Source organism: Apis florea, unplaced genomic scaffold (assembly GCF_048593485.1).
Source record: "Apis florea isolate Af1SG1 unplaced genomic scaffold, ASM4859348v1 contig_3772_pilon, whole genome shotgun sequence".
NCBI lineage: Eukaryota > Metazoa > Arthropoda > Insecta > Hymenoptera > Apidae > Apis > Apis florea.
The window spans coordinates 3,570,551-3,593,014 of NW_028256845.1; the positions used below are offsets into that span (position 1 = coordinate 3,570,551).

General features: G+C 25.6%; 4 protein-coding genes across 7 annotated transcripts; 2 read left to right on the forward strand and 2 right to left on the reverse strand.

Moving 5' to 3' along the window:
• The first annotated feature begins 2,457 nt into the window (after positions 1 to 2,457).
• LOC105737049 (GTP cyclohydrolase 1) lies at positions 2,458 to 11,995 on the forward strand. The gene is made up of 6 exons (XM_086915119.1): positions 2,458 to 2,600; positions 3,108 to 3,386; positions 5,915 to 6,124; positions 8,609 to 8,774; positions 9,590 to 9,706; positions 10,742 to 11,995. The coding sequence occupies exons 2-6, from the start codon at positions 3,203 to 3,205 to the stop codon at positions 10,869 to 10,871; spliced, it is 807 nt and encodes a 268-aa protein (XP_086771245.1). The 5' UTR covers positions 2,458 to 2,600; positions 3,108 to 3,202; the 3' UTR covers positions 10,872 to 11,995.
• A 748-nt stretch (positions 11,996 to 12,743) lies between these two features.
• Positions 12,744 to 15,666, reverse strand: LOC100869460 (uncharacterized). 2 transcript variants are annotated; one of them, XM_086915120.1, is made up of 7 exons: positions 15,370 to 15,577; positions 15,057 to 15,297; positions 14,804 to 14,906; positions 14,405 to 14,563; positions 13,933 to 14,322; positions 13,667 to 13,857; positions 12,744 to 13,368 (listed from the first exon to the last, which is right to left on the reverse strand). In XM_086915120.1, exons 1-7 carry the CDS (start codon positions 15,404 to 15,406, stop codon positions 13,068 to 13,070), a joined length of 1,422 nt encoding a protein of 473 aa, XP_086771246.1. In that variant the 5' UTR covers positions 15,407 to 15,577; the 3' UTR covers positions 12,744 to 13,067. The 2 variants fall into 2 exon arrangements, with proteins under 2 accessions (XP_086771246.1, XP_086771247.1); XM_086915121.1 differs by lacking the exon at positions 14,804 to 14,906 and having other exon boundaries at positions 15,370 to 15,666.
• Fib (rRNA 2'-O-methyltransferase fibrillarin) lies at positions 15,602 to 17,999 on the reverse strand. Its single transcript, XM_031914944.2, has 5 exons — positions 17,853 to 17,999; positions 17,091 to 17,413; positions 16,827 to 17,000; positions 16,303 to 16,548; positions 15,602 to 16,192 (listed from the first exon to the last, which is right to left on the reverse strand). The coding sequence occupies exons 1-5, from the start codon at positions 17,863 to 17,865 to the stop codon at positions 16,022 to 16,024; spliced, it is 927 nt and encodes a 308-aa protein (XP_031770804.2). The 5' UTR covers positions 17,866 to 17,999; the 3' UTR covers positions 15,602 to 16,021.
• Positions 18,000 to 18,669: 670 nt separating this feature from the next.
• Positions 18,670 to 22,429, forward strand: Xpd (general transcription and DNA repair factor IIH helicase subunit XPD). 3 transcript variants are annotated; one of them, XM_086915367.1, is made up of 13 exons: positions 18,670 to 18,834; positions 19,086 to 19,185; positions 19,257 to 19,511; positions 19,586 to 19,819; positions 19,891 to 20,014; positions 20,087 to 20,183; positions 20,250 to 20,383; positions 20,449 to 20,978; positions 21,063 to 21,238; positions 21,305 to 21,584; positions 21,661 to 21,771; positions 21,849 to 21,947; positions 22,134 to 22,429. In XM_086915367.1, the coding sequence occupies exons 2-13, from the start codon at positions 19,153 to 19,155 to the stop codon at positions 22,266 to 22,268; spliced, it is 2,208 nt and encodes a 735-aa protein (XP_086771493.1). In that variant the 5' UTR covers positions 18,670 to 18,834; positions 19,086 to 19,152; the 3' UTR covers positions 22,269 to 22,429. The 3 variants fall into 3 exon arrangements, with proteins under 3 accessions (XP_086771493.1, XP_086771494.1, XP_003691322.1); XM_086915368.1 differs by having other exon boundaries at positions 18,697 to 18,730; XM_003691274.4 differs by having other exon boundaries at positions 18,718 to 19,017.
• The last annotated feature ends 35 nt before the right edge of the window (positions 22,430 to 22,464 follow it).

Below are 22,464 nucleotides of genomic sequence, written 5' to 3' on the forward strand. Positions count from 1 at the left end.
TTATTTCTATTATTATCTCAAATATTAAATTTGAAGAATTATATTTTATAAAAAGAATTTTTTATGTAGTAATAATTATCAAAAGAGAGAGTTCCATTATTAATTGTTAATTCTTATTATTACATATAGAAATATTATGATATTGATAATTTTTTTTTGCCAAAAAATTTTTGTTTTTACAATTACACGTTTCAAATAATGGAATAGATTCATTTTTATGTCATTCATCCCAGATTGCTTTAGTATTAATTTCTTATTGTTTTTTACATGAGTATGACCTCGAATTCTTTACCGATACGGTTTAGTTTTTTACACGTCATCTTTCCTTTAGTTTTTTCCTTTTCAACGTAATTATTAATATAAAAAAATTTAGCATTCGTTAAATCATTAGTCTAACATTAATAAAATCTGTGAAATTAATCATCAAGAATATTTTTTTCTTGAATTTTATATTATTTTATTAAATTTTATATCATGGAGATAATATGCATTTAATGAGATCAAAAACCAAATATGTATCTCACAAGATTACAATAGTAGTTTTGTATTGATTGCAAGTAGTGAAGGTCAGTTGAACTCAGACAAGTTTCAGTAGTGCAACTATGAATACGGGCGAGAATCATAGTTTTGCGCGCTTTTATGTAGCTCGAGATATACTATTATATTACAGGAAATAATGTAAACAAATGCATTATTCTTTTTTATAGGTTGTATGGATAAGATATAAATTTATGCTTAAACTTTTTCTAAGTATATTTGAGCAAAATAATATAAAAAAGATACAATTTAATAATAAGCAATTTGGATGCATTATTCTTTTTAATTAGTAAATTATTATTATACATAAATGACTTTGATGTATTATCACAAAGTACCATAGCCATAGTTATATTAATTTTAATCATTGTAGTTTAATAGTTTGGCCCGAATATCATGATAACCTCATCAATAATAAAATTTAATTACTGAAACTGAGAATAGTTAATTGTATATCATTGTTATGGTTTTTGTCATCAATATTCTTAATTACTACTAATAATAATATAAGAATACTGAAATCATATTAGAATTGCTTTCAAGATTTTAAAAATATATTCATTTTAAAAATATGCACATATATAATGTATACGTATCATAGCACACGTATTTTTACAATAACTCAATATTTTTACAATATTTTAGAAGAAAAATTAATGATAATTTCTTCGTATCTTATATTTTTTTAACTTATTTATAATAGAAAAACATAGTTTATAAAAATTGAAATCTTGAATACTTTTATGAAATTGAGGTTTTAACATACGCGTAGGATGAACTACTAGGAAACATCTATGCACAATCTTAAGAAATGCTGCAAATAGAAGGAAAAGGTGATAAGTGTGGGAAACCGGTCTCTTAGAAATCAGGATGACGTAGATTCTGACTCGCATTCTAAAAACTTATAGAGGATGAATTTTCTGTGCTTTCCTATACTAAAATAAATTTTTCCCCATAAACAATCCGTTATTCTGAATCCGCGATATTATATTATTTCTAATTGTTTATGATATGCAAATGCTACTTGATTGACAAAAAAATTTTAGCTTTAATTTTTTATATATTTAAAATTTTTTTTATTTAACAATTGATAATTATTATAAAATAAAAAAATTGTATTTCAAATCATTATATTTTTTATTTTATTATAAATTAAAAAAAAATCATAAAATATCATAATATTTAAATCTTTCAATTTTTTATTAAATTATATAATTTTTAAATAAAAAGTATAATTATCTACTGTGCGGATCTCGCATACTACAAACATTTTGACAATTTCCGCCAATCGAGGCGCTACTTGTCACTTGAGACTATAATTTGCAATGCGGACTCTGGATAAAGTTCACTATTTCCCTCTCATACGCTAGAGCGGGAGGATCTCATTTTGCAAGGAGATATTCTTATTCTTATGTTATTATCAATATTCTCATTCTTACGTATAATCAGTATCAGCATTATGTGCATTTTTGCATTCTTTTTATATATATTGAACGCGATGCGAGTTTTAACTTGTTAATTGCGTAAACTTGCTTTTTGAAGAAATCAAATGTGATATCACAACATAATATACATCTAAATAAAAAAGACAGAATTTAAAAGAACAAGAAGAAAAAAATCATTGAAAATCATATGATTAGAGCGAAACAAAGAGGAAGAGAGGGAGAGAGAGAAAGAGAGAGAGGGAAGAACTATACATACATAGGGGACAATCGCACTCTCTACGGTTCTGTCGGTTCAGTCACACTGCGTTACTTGATCGAGCGACTTCGTGCTCATTTCTTTCCTTTTGGACTCGTTGATCACTATCCTTTTTATTTAATTTCTCTTCTCTCGTGTCTCGAATAAATACCTGTCGTCTCTTTATTTTTCCTTGTTTTTTTTTTTATCTAAAAAATAATTTTATTACGGTTGCGAATATAAACATTTAATCTTTGGAAAGCAAAAGGACAAATAAAATTAATAACTAAAAAGAAATTTTTCAACGACATTCCAGCTTTACTGCATTGATACTTCAAGCTCCAAAAAGCTCCGAGGTGCACGTGAACTGAATCCGTCTTCGAGTAAGTTTCATTGGTTTGATTGAAATTGAACGCGATTCACTAAAAGTTGCTATACACACGCGTATTATTCGTGAATCACGTGGTAGAACTATTGAGATCAAACTGAAAATCGCGCGTTATTTGTAATATGATTACAATTCTTTTTTTAAAAAAAATTCTCTTGTTAAATAATACAATTTTTTTTATTGACAAATTTATTGATAAAAAATGGAGAAATTATTTTATTATCATTTGTGATATCAATTGTGAATACACATTTAATGAAACAATTTTCAAATACAATTCGTAAAATACAACTATCATCTCGACATCGAAGTAGCATAGAAATTCACTGTATTTTTATTTATTACAATACAATAAGTAAGTATTCCAGTGATATTAATAAATAATTCGATAATATTATAATTTTAAATTCGGCGTGTTTAACTTCGATTCTTTCTTTTTTATTAATATTATTTTTTAATTATTATACTATTCGTTCAAAATACCTTGAATCAATTTTGATAGACCGTCTGTGTTCCTCATCGACCGATCATCTCTCAAATTTAAAAGGGATCGTTTGCTATAATTTAAGTGGCAAACAAGGTTAAAAAGCCCCAATCATGAACGGAATTTCCAGCCAATGTACTAAAATTAAGGATCTAAATATATATGATGACGAAGACAAGCACACAATGATAAAAAAACCGGGACCATTGAGGACCGTTTCCTGGTCAGAGAACGTTGAGGAAAGTAATTTGGATGTGCCAGGAACTCCCAGAACTCCGCGAACTTCTACAACGCCAGGTATCGTTTCCGAGAAAAGTCTTAATCATTGGGCATTTTGCCTACGTAATATTTTCTAGACCACAAAGTAATTTTCAAGACTTTTAATGACGGGTAAATCTAATGGATTATTAGAAATAGGTAGGTAATATAAATTGTTATTAGAAACTATTATTACTGCATTATTAAAATCTATTATTGAATTCTTCTTTAGTGGAATAGACTCATAATGGAGCAATTAAAGAATATTTTTTATTCTCCTATTATTAAAATTATTCTCCGATTTATTTTGCAATTGATAATCGCGATGAATAAGATAACAGTGGCAGATACTTAATTATTCCTTTTTTTAAAATCTCGATTTATTCATGGTATCTAAATTCTTTACAATAATAACTTAAGTTATTATCTACAATTTATAAATTCTCTATATATATAAGTTAAATTTTCGATGTATTTTATCTACATTCAAGAAAAAATTTTCAATTTTTTCAAAGCGATTTTCGTCGTTAATTCCGCATTTAATCGATTGCATAAATATAACAAGTGGCACGTAACTTGTTTCAATTTGCAACCTGTTGCAGTTTCTGTAAAAAAAAAAAGAAAAATAGAGATAAATCTCATATATTATTCATATTTATATCACAGATTATGAATTATTACTGATTAAAAGTTCTTTATAGGTCTCTCGTTATTAAATCTCTCATCTTCTTTATTTATCGCTCTTATTTATCGTCGTTCAATTCATATAATCGACATTTAATTTTATTCTATTGCTATCATTTATAAAATCGTGAAAAATATTTGGAGAATACTCACGTCATACTTCTCGTTTCCAGGTCAATCGTAACCTGCAGATCTTAAAAATGATAAAAGACCTTGGGAACTGTTGGAGTACAGTTATGATTGTATGTAACGCGTAGCTGTGACCTTATGAATGTATGATCTCCTCTGACTTTCTGAAGTAATAGAGAACACCTTTCATTTTTCGAAAAATCTCGTATATCCGTATTTGTCGCTACTCATATTATGTTTTCGTCGAAATTATTCATTGATTCATCGATGAAACGAATATCGAAAATCTTTCAATTTTATTATTATTTTATTATTATTATTTCGTTATTTATTTACTTTGTCAAGATAGGTTTCATCGTTGCAAAAAATTTTATCTTCTTCAAAATGTCCATCCATTAACATATTTAATATATTCAAAAATACAAGATTCATCTATCCGTTTCAACATTCGTTTAACGAAATATAGTTTCACAGTTAAGTAAAAAATTTAATTTTCACGATAACGAACAGATTCGAAACGATCCATACAGTTCAATCTGATTAATTCTTTTCAGCAATGTCGAACAATGTGTGCATATTGACCGTGGAAAACCTCGATTTATTCATGCTATCAGAGCAGTGTCGTTGCTCGATTGAATTACACGATGCCGTTCATTAGGAAGAGGATGGTTTAACTTAGTTTTCCATCGTGAATACGTCAGTTCCAGCGTTAGATTCTATCCTCGGAGAATAAATCTATACAAGAGAGAAGTACCGAGAGCAGTTTCGCTTTAATACGTTCTAGATTGCTCGCAAATGGAGTGTTATACAAGTGATAAATTATTTCTATCGATAGAAATCTCGCCTTCTCATCGCTGTAACGTCGTCGTTAATCGTTATGCAACAAGTTCGGCAACGCGTGCATACGTAGCCGATCATCAACGGCAAACTTCATCATCGAATCACATCACTTTGGAATATTACATGCATACATCGTTCGAATCGAGATTTCGCCAAACGATCGATCGATCGATATCAGTGATTGTTAATTAAAGCATTATGTTAATCGTGAAACGATAGACGCTTATGAATACGCGATCGTTCGTACTCCTTGAAGTAAGAAAGAAAAAAAGGAACTGGTGCAAAAAAATTTATAATTAGTTTAAAATTTATTTCGAATTACGTTTCATTGTTAAGTTTTTCCCTGATTCGCTTTAGTTTCCAATTAAAACTTCATTGTTAGATATCCAGTTTTAATAAAAGCTCGTAGTAATTTATGATTCTATTTTGTTTATCGAAATTTCAAGTTCTTTGTATATACATATATTTTTTTATAAAAAAAATCACAGTTATTAAAAAAGAAAAAATATATCTCTATCGATAGATATAAGTGTTTGTATATAAATAGCTAATATAAAATCTGATTGTAAAAATAAAATCTTAGAACTTTTTGCCATAGATAAAGAAAATACACATTATCTTTTTTTTTTACCACACGCAAAGTGTCGTAAACTTGCATTATAAATCTTTTCATAGGGTTATCGTGGTCATTGGCGGTGATAATAACGATGTTTGTACATATTTTTTGTCTTAGTTCAATTGAAAAATCGAAGCAGATTGCATAAGCATCAGGAACAACGTTTGAGCAATGATGCTATTTCCGTTCAATATTTTTTCATACTTTCAAGATAAATATAAATTTTTTATTAGTGAATGTAGCGAATATTCAAGAATCGATAAAATTATTAGAAAATCTTTAATTTGTCTTTTTCTAGGTCACGAAAAATGCACGTTTCACCACGATTTGGAGCTAGATCACAGGCCACCCACGCGCGAAGCGCTTCTTCCGGAAATGTCACGAAGTTACAAGTTACTTTTGAGCTCGCTTGGCGAGGACCCGAATCGACCAGGTCTTTTGAAAACTCCGGAACGTGCCGCGAAAGCTATGCTGTTTTTCACGAAGGGTTATGATCAATGTATCGATGGTAAGTTTATTTTTTTCAATAATATCTTTTTCTCTTTCTCTCAAGTAATAAAATAAAAAAAATTATAAACAAATAAAATAAAATAAATTAAGTATTCATTCAATTGAAATGAAAAAAATAACGATGTTCTCATACATATGTGAATTAGAGTAAAGAAGGCTTACTTTTTCAATCAAAGAAAATTAAATGTTTTATTCAATTAAAGATAGTACGAACATTTGATCAGGATTTTCTTAGATTATAAAGTCAATGGAACAAATAAAACCATGAATATACCCACTCGAGAAAAGTACCCGCCCATTTCTTTCTTTCTCTCCTTCAAGTTGCTCGAGATCCGTCACAGGGGAAAAGAGAGGAAGACTTAAGTATCTATGATTCGAAAAAAGAGAGCGTAAAGCTCATAATATAAATGGGTCTCACAGGGACGCACAGCGAATTCGAAAAGAATGCCTTTCACCTTTTCCTTCCATTTATCTTATGTCAAGTAGACTGTTACTGTTCTCCGGTAATTATGATTTTACGAACAGTTAAAATAAAATAGAATCAATGTCATTATTAGCGATTTTACATTATACCATCTTTTGTTTTCTAAATACGTTTTCAATACGTAAAAAAATATTTAATTTACAATTTATGCACTTTATAATTTTATTTGTTAAACAATTAATCATTCCAGGAACTTATTTAATAAACATTTGCTATTTTCTTTTCTTTTATTTATATTCTCAACTGATAGTATCATTGGGTCAAATGTAATTGCGATAATTATATTTATATTAGATTAAATTTAACTTGGATCATTTAACTATAATCTTAACCATTTAATTTTTATTCATATTTTTATATATATATATATTTTTACATGATTAATGTATCGTTTATTATATTACGTAAAGCACAGAACAGAAATTAAAATAAGTGATTTATTCTGACAATAACTCACTTAATTTATAAGTATTGAGAGTTATGGTATAACTATGGTTCAACGCTACCAATTGAAAATTAAATAGCTAGCAATAAATACTAGTATGATTTTATACGATTTTAATATAGGTGAAACAATAGCTACAGGTGGTGGAAAGACTTTAATTCGCTTCGATTTAACCCTTCTTTCTTCTAAAGTGAAATTGCTCTCAAGATAAGCTCCGTTAACGGTAGTTCTGCTCGCCCCAGTGAATCTGAAACGAGTCCCGGCCACTTTCCTACGAAAGCTCAACCCACACCCCTTTTGTAACTACCTTCCACAGCTCTCACGGAACCGTTCCCCTCGGACAATTTCTCTTTGTCTTTCTCATCGATAAGCTTGACCGAATTTCCGTTAGAACTGTAAATGAATATTATATGTACGTACATTTATGTATATTTATATACATATAATATACATTTTCTTTAGTGAAAATTCCAAAATCAATGGAGGAAATTACTTTGAACAAGATTATAGAGTGAAAGTCACGAACATTAAAATCCTATTATTAGAGTTAATATTCATAATTATTATGGCTAATATATTACTTTATACTAGGCAAAAATATTATATACAAATGTATATTTTATTATTCGATGAATGCAAAATCGATATCACTTCCTCGTCTCACTTTCTATACCATATGCTTGTGATTATATTTTTTTTTCTATCTTTTTTTTCATTGATTTTTTTTATTTTCATAAATAGAGATAAATAGAGATATATATTAATAAAAAAAAAAACTACATAGATATTAAGGTTTGTCGATAATAAAAAGAAATTCCGTCGAATTCCAATCGAACGATGATCGTATTAGATCATTGAATCGAAAAATTAAACTACACGCTTTTAACGTCTGCTTCAAAGGCAGTACGTATAGAAGAGAGGAAATTAAACTCATGTTTAGTCTAATATAGAGATAGACATGCACATAAAAGCAAACTTCCCTTAAAATCCCGTAAATTTTTTGAAATTCATACCTTTAGCCAAAAAGAAAAAAATGCGAACAATCATTCTTGCTACGATCGATAGCAAAAATTGTATTGTGTGTAGGAAAATATATAACATAAAAAATACATTTTGGTTAACTAGAATGCGAATTGGTTTCATCATTGTCGGTCATTGTGAAGGTGTTTCTTGTTAAGGTTGCCGTGGAAACCGTGGAGAGCACCCTCCATTACCTACCCACCAACACCTACTATCCACCGACTCATACCTATACACCACCACTAGCCTAGACGATAGTAAGTAGGTCAATATCGAGTAAATCACAGCTAGGATCGTGAGGACCTTAACCCACGTGCAAGATGTTCTTCCTTCGCAGAACAATTTAAACGACGATCGTTTTTTCATCTTTGTACAAGGTTGATTGCTTTTGCATTGCAATTGAATTGTGCAATAATCGCGTGATCTTGATAGATCGTAACTTCCGTGTATGTATAGGAAATTTTTTTGAAATAATATTACGATTTCTTGCTTCCTTATTTATACGCGAATTTTTTTTTAACTTCCTTTTCCAGACATTATAAATGATGCAGTTTTCGATGAAGATCACGATGAGATGGTTGTAGTGAAGGACATCGAGATGTTCTCCATGTGTGAACATCATTTAGTACCTTTCTATGGCAAGGTGTCGATCGGTTATCTCCCTTGTAAGAAGATCCTTGGTCTCAGTAAATTAGCCAGGTAATAAGAAATTGTTTTAATTAACATTCGTACACTTGAATGATTCTTCTTCTATTGAATTGAATAATTAAATTAAAATAAAATAATTAATATTTTTTCGCGAAAATAAAAATTAATTGAAAATTATTATTTATTAACGAGCAACTTTTATTATTTTTTTTTATAAATTGCATTGATTAACTGTTATTATTGCGCATTGTTTTATTTTGTATTTTCAAAAACAAAAGTACACCTCGAAAATATATAAATTTATTTACGCGTGTTTTCGAAGATTAAATGATTATGATTGCAACATGATCAAATTCACAAAAAAAAAATGATAGAATTATTATATTATATATAATTAATGAATAAATTTTTATGAATTAATTGAATAAGAATTGATGCAACTTGCATCAATATATATATGATAATTAAAATTGTTATCGAATATAGATTGTTTCATCATCAATTTGATTATTTATGTAATCATAAAGTAAAATAAAAATTCATTAAGATAAATTAATGATGAATCCCAATAATATATTTCACAAAGAGATTATTAAATTGCATCGATAATAGTTACGCATTTGATTAAAGAAATAATTTAAGCAAAAAAAAAAAAAAAATACGACAAGTGTTGGCATGCCGTCCACTTTCACACATTGCTCACTCAATCGACGAATGCACAAGTGACCATTTATTTAAGTCAAATATTATAAACTTAACATTTGTTATTAACTTTGTGAACAATGAATAAATTTTTATATATTCAAATTAATCAATCAAATTTTTCTATATCGTTCGATTTTTATTTTTTATTTTATATCCAATAGGATTGTAGAGATCTTCAGCAGACGTCTTCAAGTGCAAGAACGTCTTACTAAACAAATTGCAGTGGCGGTAACAAAAGCAGTGCAACCAGCAGGAGTGGCTGTAGTCGTCGAAGGAGTGTACGTATTTTTTTAAAAACAAATAAAAATTCATTGAATAACTTTGTAGTTTGGTTTTAACAAATGTAAGAAAAATATTGCAAAAAAGGAATTAGCATTATATTTTTATATCTTCTTCTTTTTATATCCTATTTCATTCCAATACATTCGAATCTTGAGCAATAGTTTTCGCAAGGATTAATCACACATAGGAATGTAACCTTGTACTAATAAAGTGCTATCACTTCGTGAAGAATTAAAGTGCATTCTCGTTCAATAGAAAACAATTTAGTGTTTCTTGGTTTAAAAACATATATAAAAATACTTAATTTTTATATTTATTTATATAATGATTTGTCTAATATGCAAATGAAACACTAAATATGAATGAAATTAATCTAGATTTCTTTTTAAGATACAAATATTATATTGCATTATAATAAATATAATATATAATTATATAATTATTCAAAATTAATTCAAAATTATTAACAATTATCTAAATCAATGTTTTATATAAATAATAATTTAATATATATAATTATATATATTAATATATAATTTTTTTTCATATATAAGCTATAAACAATGCTACTATATAATTACTATATAATTATAAGGTTTTTTTTTAATTTAAATGATGAATTAAAAGTTAATTATAAAAAAAAAATAATCAAAATAAATGATTTTTCAATCACTTTTTTCATAATTCTAAAGTTAAATATCGTATTATTTACAATAAATCATTTGTGTTTTATTAATAAATATATATATAATAAATATATAATAAATATATATTAAAAAATTATTATAATTAAAAGATATTATGATATATATATATATATATATATAATGATTTGAGATAAATATATATATATCATAATATCTTTTAATTATAATAATTTTTTAATTACATTATTAGATTACTTATTAGATTCTTTCAACATAGCATAGTTTTATTTGATATATACATAAAGAATCAATTCTTCTTCTAAGAATGAAATTCAACTATAGCAGCATTAAGAGATTAAAAGAAAAATATTTATTATGTTACAGGCATATGTGTATGGTGATGAGAGGAGTGCAGAAAATAAATAGTAAGACAGTTACATCAACGATGCTTGGTGTATTCCGGGATGATCCTAAAACTCGCGAGGAATTTCTTAATCTGGTTCATAATAAGTAAATTTTTTTTCTTCAAAATATGATTTTTTATTATTGGCCAAGGGACCACTGTATTTAAAATGGCCCCCAATACTTTTCTTCTTTTAACATTTTTATCATATTGCTACCTCACTACAGAAGACGTCGAAAAACAAGTTGATTTAATGACGTGCTTTCTTGTAACATTCCTTTTATTTTTTTAAGGAATATTTTGTACACATAACATTTTAAAATAATATTTTTTTATTTTAATTATTTTTTTCATGTAGTTAGGATAATCATATCGACGTAATAAAGTTGAACAATGTTGTCTAAGACGTTTTTCAAGACGCTCTTAAACTGCTGATCGAATGACATAAAGACAATACGGTAATTACTTAGGGAAATTTTCCATAAGTACTAGAGTAAAAACTAATATTTCTATGTAAAGAAAAACTTATGAATCATTTCCCGAAATGGCATATACATATTTGAGAAAGTATGTGATATTTTCGTTAGATATCCAATATTGCTAATAATATACGTATATTAATAACATTATCATGCTGCTGGACCAGCTGTAATTATGTTTTTGATTATTGTTATATTTTGCAAATATTTTCATAATGTTATTAATATATATAGAAAATGGCTAAATAACATTTAAAGCATCTCTGGTAAAGTAACTGCACTGTTTATGAAAATAAACTTAAGAAATTTCGAGACCGAAGTTTCTCGATCGGTATGAACTGAATGATTGCCAGAACACTTTCAACGGCCTCGTAATTCGTGACAATACATATTTTAGATTCTATACTATGATTCTGACTGAAAAGTGTTCGCGTTGCGATACATCATGCCAAACGAGAAACACAGATAAGCCTATTATATTTTAGAAATAATTTCTAAAATAAACGACGAATAAACGATAAATCTTTCAATTTCGTTATCGTTTTCAGCTTGTAAAACGTTAACAGCCATACGTTTTACAACGAAATGTTTTAATATTGACTTTTTTCTATTTTTTAATTTTTTATTGTATACGAATATAATTATTTAGTTACAAACGAATGTTATTTAAAATATTACAATATAAAATTAATATATTATTATATATATTCATAATTTTTTTAAAGAATATATAAATATATATTTTATGAAAGAAAATAGTAATTTTGACATATTTTACAGCTATATCAGATGTATATCAGAAAATGTTCAAAAATTTAAAAAAAAAACAGTGTGATTATTATTAATATACTTTTAAAATATTTTAATATCATTGTATAATAATATGATTTATGTATGATTTCATCTTGTTTGTTTTAAGTAATGAAACTAATTTTTTCTATCTAAATTGTTAAAAATTATGTTAAAAAATATTAATGATGTTTAGTACTTAAAAGGATAAAATATTACATATTTATAAATATTATACATTTATAAATTTATTATTGTTATGGCAAATTTTATCATTTAATTTTAAAACTTAATAACTTAACAAATCAAAGATTAATAAATTTAAAATTATTAAAATTTAAGTATTTAATTAAATCCAAATTATTATTCACTGAATTATGTAAATTAAATAATTTATGAATAATATTTGAAATATTATATATATATAATGTTCGATATAATATTATACAAATTTTATGTACTTCAAATCTATTATCAAAATAATGAAAAATATCTTAATGTTATTTATGAGAATGAATGTTTAATATTTATAATATTTTTCTGATAATGTTATATAAAATTATATTTATACTTTCAACATTGTGTTTTTTTTTATTACTTTCACATCATAAAGGAAAAAATATTTTGTAATTTTAAGAAACGAATAGAAATTTATTATAGATATTTTCATAATTATTACTATTCATTAAAATAATAAATAGTAAATAAGTAAGTATTTACAATTTTTTCTAATGTATATTTTTTTTCTTTCTTCATTTCTATTCATAATATACAATTATTTTCTATTTATAATATACAATTTAAGTAATTCGTAACTTTTTATTAACAAAATATTCGCTATACGTAATTTTATCATAATAATTTAATTCATAAATGCATATTTTGAATGAATTTATCTTTTTATATTATATATTATCATCATATTATATTTAAAAAACAAATACAATATAAATAATTTATTTGCAATGTATGCATAAAATTGCGGATTAATATTAACGAAATTAAATAGCTAATTTTAATGATAGAAAAAGAAATCTTATCATATAGTAAATTTAGGACACGGAGGTATTTCAATTTTTTTCATAACTGGAGAACCGCAAATTGGCTCTGAAACATCATTTGATCCACAAATATTTTCTATATCTCCCTGATGAAGAAGAAATATTGTACTATTGTTCATTGCAGGTTGCCGAGTTTTTCCAGCAGAACAACAAGGACTGGCGCAAGGTTGTTTCATAATTTTGCAATTTTCACGAACGGCACTTCCGTTATCGATATTTTTAGTGCCGCAGTTTTTAGCGATCCTAGTGTTTTTCTTGGCACATGGTACAACCGATTCTCTGAGAGTGAAACTTTAATGAATCAGGATTGACCTTGTTTAGATATAGATCAATAAATGCTATTTTTTTTATTTCAAAGTGAAAGGATCATAATGACAAACATTCAAGAAATATTATAGTTATTATATTACATATTATAGTTAACATAATATACTTTAAGTATTATAAGTAAAATATATAAAATATTATTGTTGAACTTTTTTTTTTATTAATTTCTTTAAATTAATCTTTAAAATTGATTTTTTTTTAATTCTTTATTGTGATTAATAGTTTGATTAAAAGAAATTAAAAGCCTTACATAGCAGAAGCAGGACAAGGTGCGCAAGGAGTACAACATGGAATTGGTGGACAACGTAAAACTTTCAATGCTTCAACATTCAAAGATGAAACACCTCGAAGTAATGCTCGTTGTATCGCACTCTCATATTCAACACGTTCTTTTATAATACGTTCATTTTCTTTGCGGAGTCTTGCTATTTCACCTTCAAGCTATTTAAACAAATTGTTATTTTAATATATTTTACTTATATTTACAATAAAAAAATAAAAAAATCTTTAATTTACTTCAATTTCTCGTCTTTTTTCTTTGTCTTTCAAAATTGATTGAATAGCTGCATCTGTGCAAATAATTTCTATCTTTTCTTTTTCAAGCTCGTTTCCTTCTTTTATTTCTTTTGGTTTTTTTATTTCTTTTATTTCTTTTGGTTCTTTTAATTCTTTTACTTCTTTTATTTCTTTTGGTTCTTTTACTTCTTTTGGTTCTTTTATTTCTTTTGGTTCTTTTATTTCTATTGGTTCTTTTACTTCTTTTATTTCTGGAGTTTTTGGAGTTATTTCTGAAATCATTTTTCTTCTTTCTTCTTCTTGTTTTTTATAATTTTCAAAACGTTCTCCAATTTCAATTGCTTCTTTTTGTGCTTTAGCCGCTTGAATTAGAGCAGCTTCACGTTCTTTCTATAAAAGAATAATATAAAATTCTATAAAAGAATATCTTAAAAATTGCAGTAAAATAACAATTTTAATCAATGAAACTTGCCTCACATTCTCCCAATAAATTCTTTAAATTTTCGATTTCACAAGCTCGTGCTATTAATTCTTCACGCAATGTTTCGATTTCATTATTACAAATATCCAATTTGTTTTGTACCAAACCGCTCCATTGTTGTATTCGACCAAGTATATCGACGAACACCAACTTTTATAAAAAATAAATTCAGTTTGCATTTATTATTTTATGCTTATTTATATTTTTTATAAAATTAAATTTATTTTGAAGAAAACATTACGAATTTATTCGTTTTACGAAATTGGGAGTTTCGAACAGATTCATTTATTTATTTTTATTTAATTATATTCAACTTTATAAAACGATTTCATTTATTGTACCCTCGTCTTCCCAATTTCATGACGGTTTTACTTGCGTACAGGGCTCAACCTTTGAATCGTGCTCAAAATTTTCGCCTAAGGTAGCCAATGCTTTACTCGCTTCTTGTAAATTTTGATGCACATAATCAATAATTTCATCCACCTTCTTATCTCTGTATTTGTAAAACAATATTTTATACAAACGAGATTTTTTTAATGTTAAAACGAATTTTAATTTTAATTGTTCTTTTTTTTTTAATATTCTTCAATTTCTTCAATATAAATCAATCCTCCTATAAAATATCATTAGGAAAAAATTATACCCGGTTGATCCTGGTACTTGCGCCAAACAAGTACAGCATGGTCCAGCTGTACGAGTTTTTTCTTCCACTGTTTCTTCTGGCAGTTTCATTATGTCTTTTTGTTCCTCAGGAGCATCTGCTCCTCCTATTAAACGATCTCGATTTTTCACAGTTAAATTAAATTTACGACTTGCTGCAGTTAAGGATTTTTTAAATTTAATTGTTTTATTCGATGGTCTACGATTTTCATCGATAACATATTCTAGAATTAATTTTCTATTATTAATTATGGTTAATTATGCGTTATACTGTCAAAAAAATTAATTTAACTTACCGCTCTTGATTGTATCTTTTAGGAGTGGACGTGGCATTTTTACTTAGTTCATATGTAACATAATAAAATGATTATAATTAAAGTTAATTTTTACATGAAAATTTTGAAATTTAATTTTAATAGATTTAGTTAAATAAAAAAATGTATAAATGTTATTACTTCATTTTTCACTTGTTTTTGCAATTCTAAAAATATTCTACTATGTCTTTTAAGATTTTATAATACAATTTAATATAGTACAAAAATATATATATATATATATTATATACACAATTAAATATATCATATATTTTATCAAATTTTTTTATTTGTATGAAAGTATAAATGAATCAATCGTATATGATATTTAAAATATAAATTTTATATTAATTAATCGTACATGTACGTCTCTCTACATACAAACTGTACAGGTACAATAATGAAATTAATTCTTTTTGTAGAAAATACTCTAATTATCTGTATAATTACTTTACATTATATTACAAATAATTCCTATTTTTTCATTTTTTAATTAAAACTTATTATATAAAGATCAGTTCTAAGGATCATAATCATATGATGCATTCTTAGTAAATAGATAAAACATATATAAATATATATATATATTATATATATAATATATATATATATATATATATATATACACATAATTTTAGGTAGCTTTTTTAGGTGGCGGCCTATAAACTCCAACTACAACAGCATGATCTCTTTCATATGGTTCCAATGTGATTTGTTCTTGTGGTTTCAATTTGTCTGCAATTAATTTTTTTACTTCCGATGCAAATACTGCTTCAGGTTGAGCTGTAGAATCTATGCAGCTCGCCTAAATCAAATTAATCATTATATGAACTTAAATATATAAATAATTTAAATTAAAAAAAAAAAAATACAATAAAATATATATTTTCTTTTTAAAATGACCAATATACTTGCTTTAATAGAAATAACAAAATGACCTCCATTTTTTAAGAAATATTGAGCATTTAGAGCTACTATTCTGGCTTGATCAGGTTGTGCTACATCAGCAAATATTGTATCTACCATTCCAACAAGCATTCTATATTTGTGAGGATGTCTTGCATCTTCAATTATAGGAATAATATTTGTTCGTTTCTTAGCAACATTTATAAGATCTCTGCCTGATCTATGAGAAAATTCTACAGCATATACTAGTCCTTCCTAAAATAAATTTATAATAATGTATGAACATAATCTATAACTATAATATAGATATATAAGCTAATTAAAATTTAAATTTAGTAAAATGTTAATTTTGTATACACGTTTTTTTAGAGTAAAATATAATATATTTTACTCAATTAAAAAAACGAGAATTTAATTTTTTTAGCATAACGTCGACACCAAATTAACTATAATATATTAATTTGGCTCTAATGTATGCATTATAATTTATATATATAAATATTCAACATAAAAGATCATTTATATGAACTTACTGGTCCAACAACATCTGCTACATGCGACACTGTAGTTCCAGATGCAGCACCTAAATATAAAACTTTGCTTCCAGGAGGCATATGAATTTGATCTACTCCTCCAAGTATAGCAGCAGCTAACTTTGATCTAAAAGGATTCCAAACTCTATATTCAATTTTTTCACCATTTTCACCCTATAAAATCCAAATTGTTAATTATTTGTCATTGTTTATCATCTTTTATAAATTAATAATATAATTTACATTACTTATTTACTTATTTACCTCCACACTTATTCTTTTTTCACCATATACTTCTGAACCTGGTACCAAATTTAAAGTAACTAATGCATCTTCTTTTCCTCTAGCTATAAAAACTCCTTCATGACGATGTGGTTCAATGACAACAGTTTTTCCACCTTTAAAACCACCTCCACCACGTCCTCTTCCTCCTTTACCTCCACGTCCTCGTGGAGTATTTCCACCTCTTCCACCACCTCCTCCTCTACCACTACCTCGACCACCTCCACTTCCACCTCTTCCTCCACCACGCCCACTACCTCCTCCTCGACCACCTCCCTTACCTCTAAATCCACCTGGTGAAAATCCTATAATAAAATTAATTTTGTAATAAATATTAAATATTAAAAATATTAAATCAAGAATCCATAAAATAATCTTTTATTTTTTTTATTAATTTCATTTTCTCAATATGTTTAACTTTTTCAAACGAAATGAATCTAAAAGTAAAATTTAGATGACTAATTCAATTAATATATAACAATGTTATACTATCATATAGACAAAAATTATAATTTACTTGACTGAATGAACTATATCTTTAAATAAAAAATCATTGAATATATTTGTTTAAATAGTTACTCATACTTTATAAAATAAATAATGTAATTGTACGAATATAAAATACATAAATTAATTGAAATGTTAGATGAGCACACATAGAAATCATGTTAAACAATTAAAATAATTTTTTGTAAAAAATTAAATATAAGAATATATCAATGTGAATATTATTTTGAAATTTACCTGGTTTTCCCATTTTAAAACTAAAAAAAGATATCTAATATCTTTATTCTAAATGTATTTCAATCTCTAATATTTCATACACGTGTTACATTACGGACGCTAAATCGTCGCGGAAAAGAGACAGTTCCAAACATCTTCCGGTTTAATTATATCGAATTATAACGAATATATCGAATATAATATAATCGATATAAAAATCGATTAATATTGCAAAAATATTAAAAATAAAAATCTTTTATAAATAAATAATTTAGTAATAATAATATTAAAATTTCAAAAATTATTTATTAAAATTTAAAATTAAATATGAGATATGATTATTATTTCAAATATTGATCATTTTTAGAATAATGAAAAAATTTATGTAAACTTCATGTATAAATTAAAAATATGATATTATATCAAAATAAATTAATTATATTATATTTAACATCTTTAAAATTTGCTAAAAATTTTTAAATTGTTTAAACAAATATTCCTTACAGATATAAGATATATAGTCTGCTGACTATAAAGTATGTAAACGCAGATGAATCATAGAATAAATCTAACATTTAAGGGAATTTGTATTTTATGATCTAAAATATCGATTGCGTAAAAAAAATCAATGATTTTTTTAGTTTTTTCTTAGCGCATAATTATAAATGAAATAAGAAATATCAACAAAATATATTTTTATTATTTTATTTTTAAAAACTAAAAAATATATTATATATACTACATTCTTAATTTTACAATATTTCTAAGATTAGAGATTCTTATTATAAATATTTCAACAATGAAAAAAATTAAAATTTAATTATAATTTTTTTGTTTCAGTAGCGCTGTTGTCTAATTCCATTCTGTGATAATAACGACATTTAATTACAATTTTTCTCGTAATAGTAGCGCTATTATTTTATTTTATTCTGAATCGATAATGTCACGTTTGACACGAAAATGATAATAAAAAACTATATAACAAAAATGTTTTGGATGATAGGTCTATTCTATAACTAGTTTGTGCTAATGCATTCGTTTTTTCCGCGCTATTGTATATTCAAATAACATTATATATTTAACCTGTTTTTTGTTTAAAACCTCATGGTTTTTATACTAACAAATAAATGATACTATTGTGTATAAAACTGTTATTTATATAACAAAAAAAATATAAAAATATGAAGTAAAGTTAAATATATAATTTCTTAATTCTCTAAAACAAAAATTTTAATTACATGTTTATATTTACAGAATCAGCGTTGACGGTTTACTTGTATATTTTCCTTACGATTATATTTATCCAGAACAGTATGCATATATGCTTGAACTCAAACGAGGCTTGGATGCTAAAGTAATTATTTTATATGGTTTTGAATAATAATTATTTTTTACGTGATATTTATCTTTTATTTATTATTTTAGGGACATTGTTTATTGGAAATGCCTTCAGGCACTGGCAAAACCATAACTCTCTTGTCTTTGATTGTAGCATATATGTTAGAAAATCCATTAGATGTAACAAAATTAATTTATTGTTCTCGTACTGTACCAGAAATAGAAAAAGTCATAGAAGAATTAAAAAAACTTATGGATTATTATGAAAAGGAAACTGAAAATAAACCCAAAATTGTTGGTTTAGTTCTTAGTTCACGAAAAAATATGTGCATTCATCCAGAGGTAAATAATTTTTTATTTTATAATTTTTAATAATTATATATAAGTATAAATATATTAATAATAATTTAACTTAGGTAAGTAGAGAACGTGAAGGCAAAATTGTTGACGGACGTTGTCATTCTCTCACAGCATCATATGTTCGTGAGAGACATAATTATGACGATTCCACACCAATTTGTAATTTTTATGAAGGATTTGACATGGAAGGCAAAGAACAAATTATGCCATCAGGCATATATTCTATTGATGATTTAAAAGAATATGGAAAAGATCGCAATTGGTGTCCTTATTTTCTTGCAAGGTTTACAGTAAGCACATTAAGAAACAAATTTTATATTTTGAAGTAATATAAAGTATTAATTCTTTCTTATGATTTTAGATTTTACATGCTCAGATTGTAGTATATAGTTATCATTATTTATTAGATCCCAAAATTGCAGAAACTGTATCTAGAGAATTAAGCAAAAATTCTGTAGTAATATTTGATGAAGCTCATAATATAGGTACAGTACAATTATTATATTAATTATATAGTAAAGTTTAAGGAAGTTTAAATATTTTTATATTTATTTTAGATAATGTATGCATTGATTCAATGAGTGTAAAAATTAATAGAAGAACTTTAGAGAAAAGTTCAGCCAATATACAACTTCTTGAAAAAACAGTAGCTGAGTAAGTTATGTTTTAAATTTTATACTAATAATTATATATATATCTTTAAAAATATTTATAATTTAGGATGAGAGAAGATGATGTAAATAAATTAAAAGAAGAATATGAAAGATTAGTAGAAGGATTAAAAGATGCACATGTTGCAAGAGAAACTGATATTATCTTAGCTAATCCAGTTTTACCAAATGAAGTTTTGCAAGGTAAATTTTTAATTTTAGATATATCTGTAATAATTATGAATTTAATATATACATATTTTTTATAGAGGTAGTGCCTGGTAACATTAGAAATGCAGAACATTTTGTTAGTTTTTTAAAACGATTTGTAGAATATTTAAAAACACGTTTACGTGTACAACATGTGGTTCAAGAATCACCTGCTGCATTCTTAAGAGATGTTCAAACAAAAGTTTCAATAGAACGTAAACCATTAAGATTTTGTGCAGAGCGATTAGCTTCTCTTTTACGTACTATGGAGATAACCGATTTAACTGATTTCTCACCAATAATATTAGTAACACATCTTGCAACATTAGTTTCTACATATACAAAAGGATTTACAATTATAGTAGAACCATTTGATGACAAAACACCTAATGTTTTAAATCCAATTCTTCACTTTGTTTGTTTAGATTCATCTATTGCAATGAAACCTATATTTGATAGATTTCAGTCAGTAGTAATTACTTCAGGAACATTATCTCCATTAGATATGTATCCTAAAATTTTAAATTTTCATCCTGTCATAATGTCATCTTTTACCATGACATTGGCTAGACCATGTCTTTTACCTATGGTAAATATAATATTATTTTGTTTAAAATATCATTTAAAAATATATATAAAATTATATTAAAAAATTAATTTTAAAATATGTCAGATTGTAGCAAAAGGTAATGATCAAGTTGCAATTTCATCAAAATATGAAACAAGAGAAGATGTTGCTGTTATAAGAAATTATGGCCAACTATTAGTTGAATTTGCAGCTACTGTTCCTGATGGCTTAGTCTGTTTTTTCACATCTTACTTGTACATGGAATCTGTTGTTGCTGCATGGTTTGTATTAATTAATTATGTATTAATTTAATTCGTAATATCATATAATTATATTTATTTTTATAGGTATGACCAAGGTGTGGTAGATCAACTTCAAAGACATAAATTATTATTTATTGAAACTCAAGATTCGGCTGAAACGAGTTTAGCTCTTATTAATTATATAAAAGCATGTGAAAATGGAAGAGGCGCTGTTCTTCTTTCTGTAGCACGTGGTAAAGTATCAGAAGGAGTTGATTTTGATCATCATTTAGGAAGAGCAGTATTGATGTTTGGTATTCCTTATGTATATACGCAATCGCGTATTTTAAAGGCACGATTGGAATATCTTCGTGATCAATTTCAAGTAAATTATTAAATTAAATTTTAATTAAATATATAAATATTTCTATTATTTTTAATATATTTTCTGATTTTTATAGATTAGAGAAAATGATTTTTTAACTTTTGATGCGATGAGACACGCAGCACAATGTGTTGGAAGAGCAATTAGAGGAAAAACTGATTATGGAATAATGATTTTTGCAGATAAGGTAATAAAAATTATAATTTCAATTTTTAATAATTTCTTTAATTTTTAATCATTTCTTTTACAAAATTAATTTTTTAGAGATTTTCAAGGGTAGATAAACGAAGTAAATTACCAAAATGGATACAAGAACATTTAACAGATAGTTTATGTAATTTATCAACAGAGGAAGCAGTGCAGGTAAAATCGTAAAATTACAACTTCAAAAGTATTACAATATTGATAGTATAAATATAAAGTAGTAATTAAAGTAAAGTATATTAATAAGTAAATTATAAATTACAAGATAGTATAAATAATAGTATTATAATATTGATAACCATTAATTATTATTTTATATAACTTTGCACAACTTAATATTTTTAGATAAGTAAACGTTGGTTACGACAAATGGCTCAACCATTTACTCGTGAAAATCAATTAGGACTGTCTTTATTAACACGAGAACAACTTGAAAAAGAAGAATATGGTAAAATTAAACAAAAGGCGCAACAAAATTAGATATTTAATATTATATTTATAATAAATTTTGTGCCATTTTTAACAAATAATATATGAAGTGTATGAAAACATACCATAATTTGTGCTTTGTATAATATTTGTATTATAGTACATTTAAAATGTATTGATTTTTGCAATAAAAAATATTTTTTTCAATGATATATAACTTTATAAATTTATGAAATTAATATTTAAA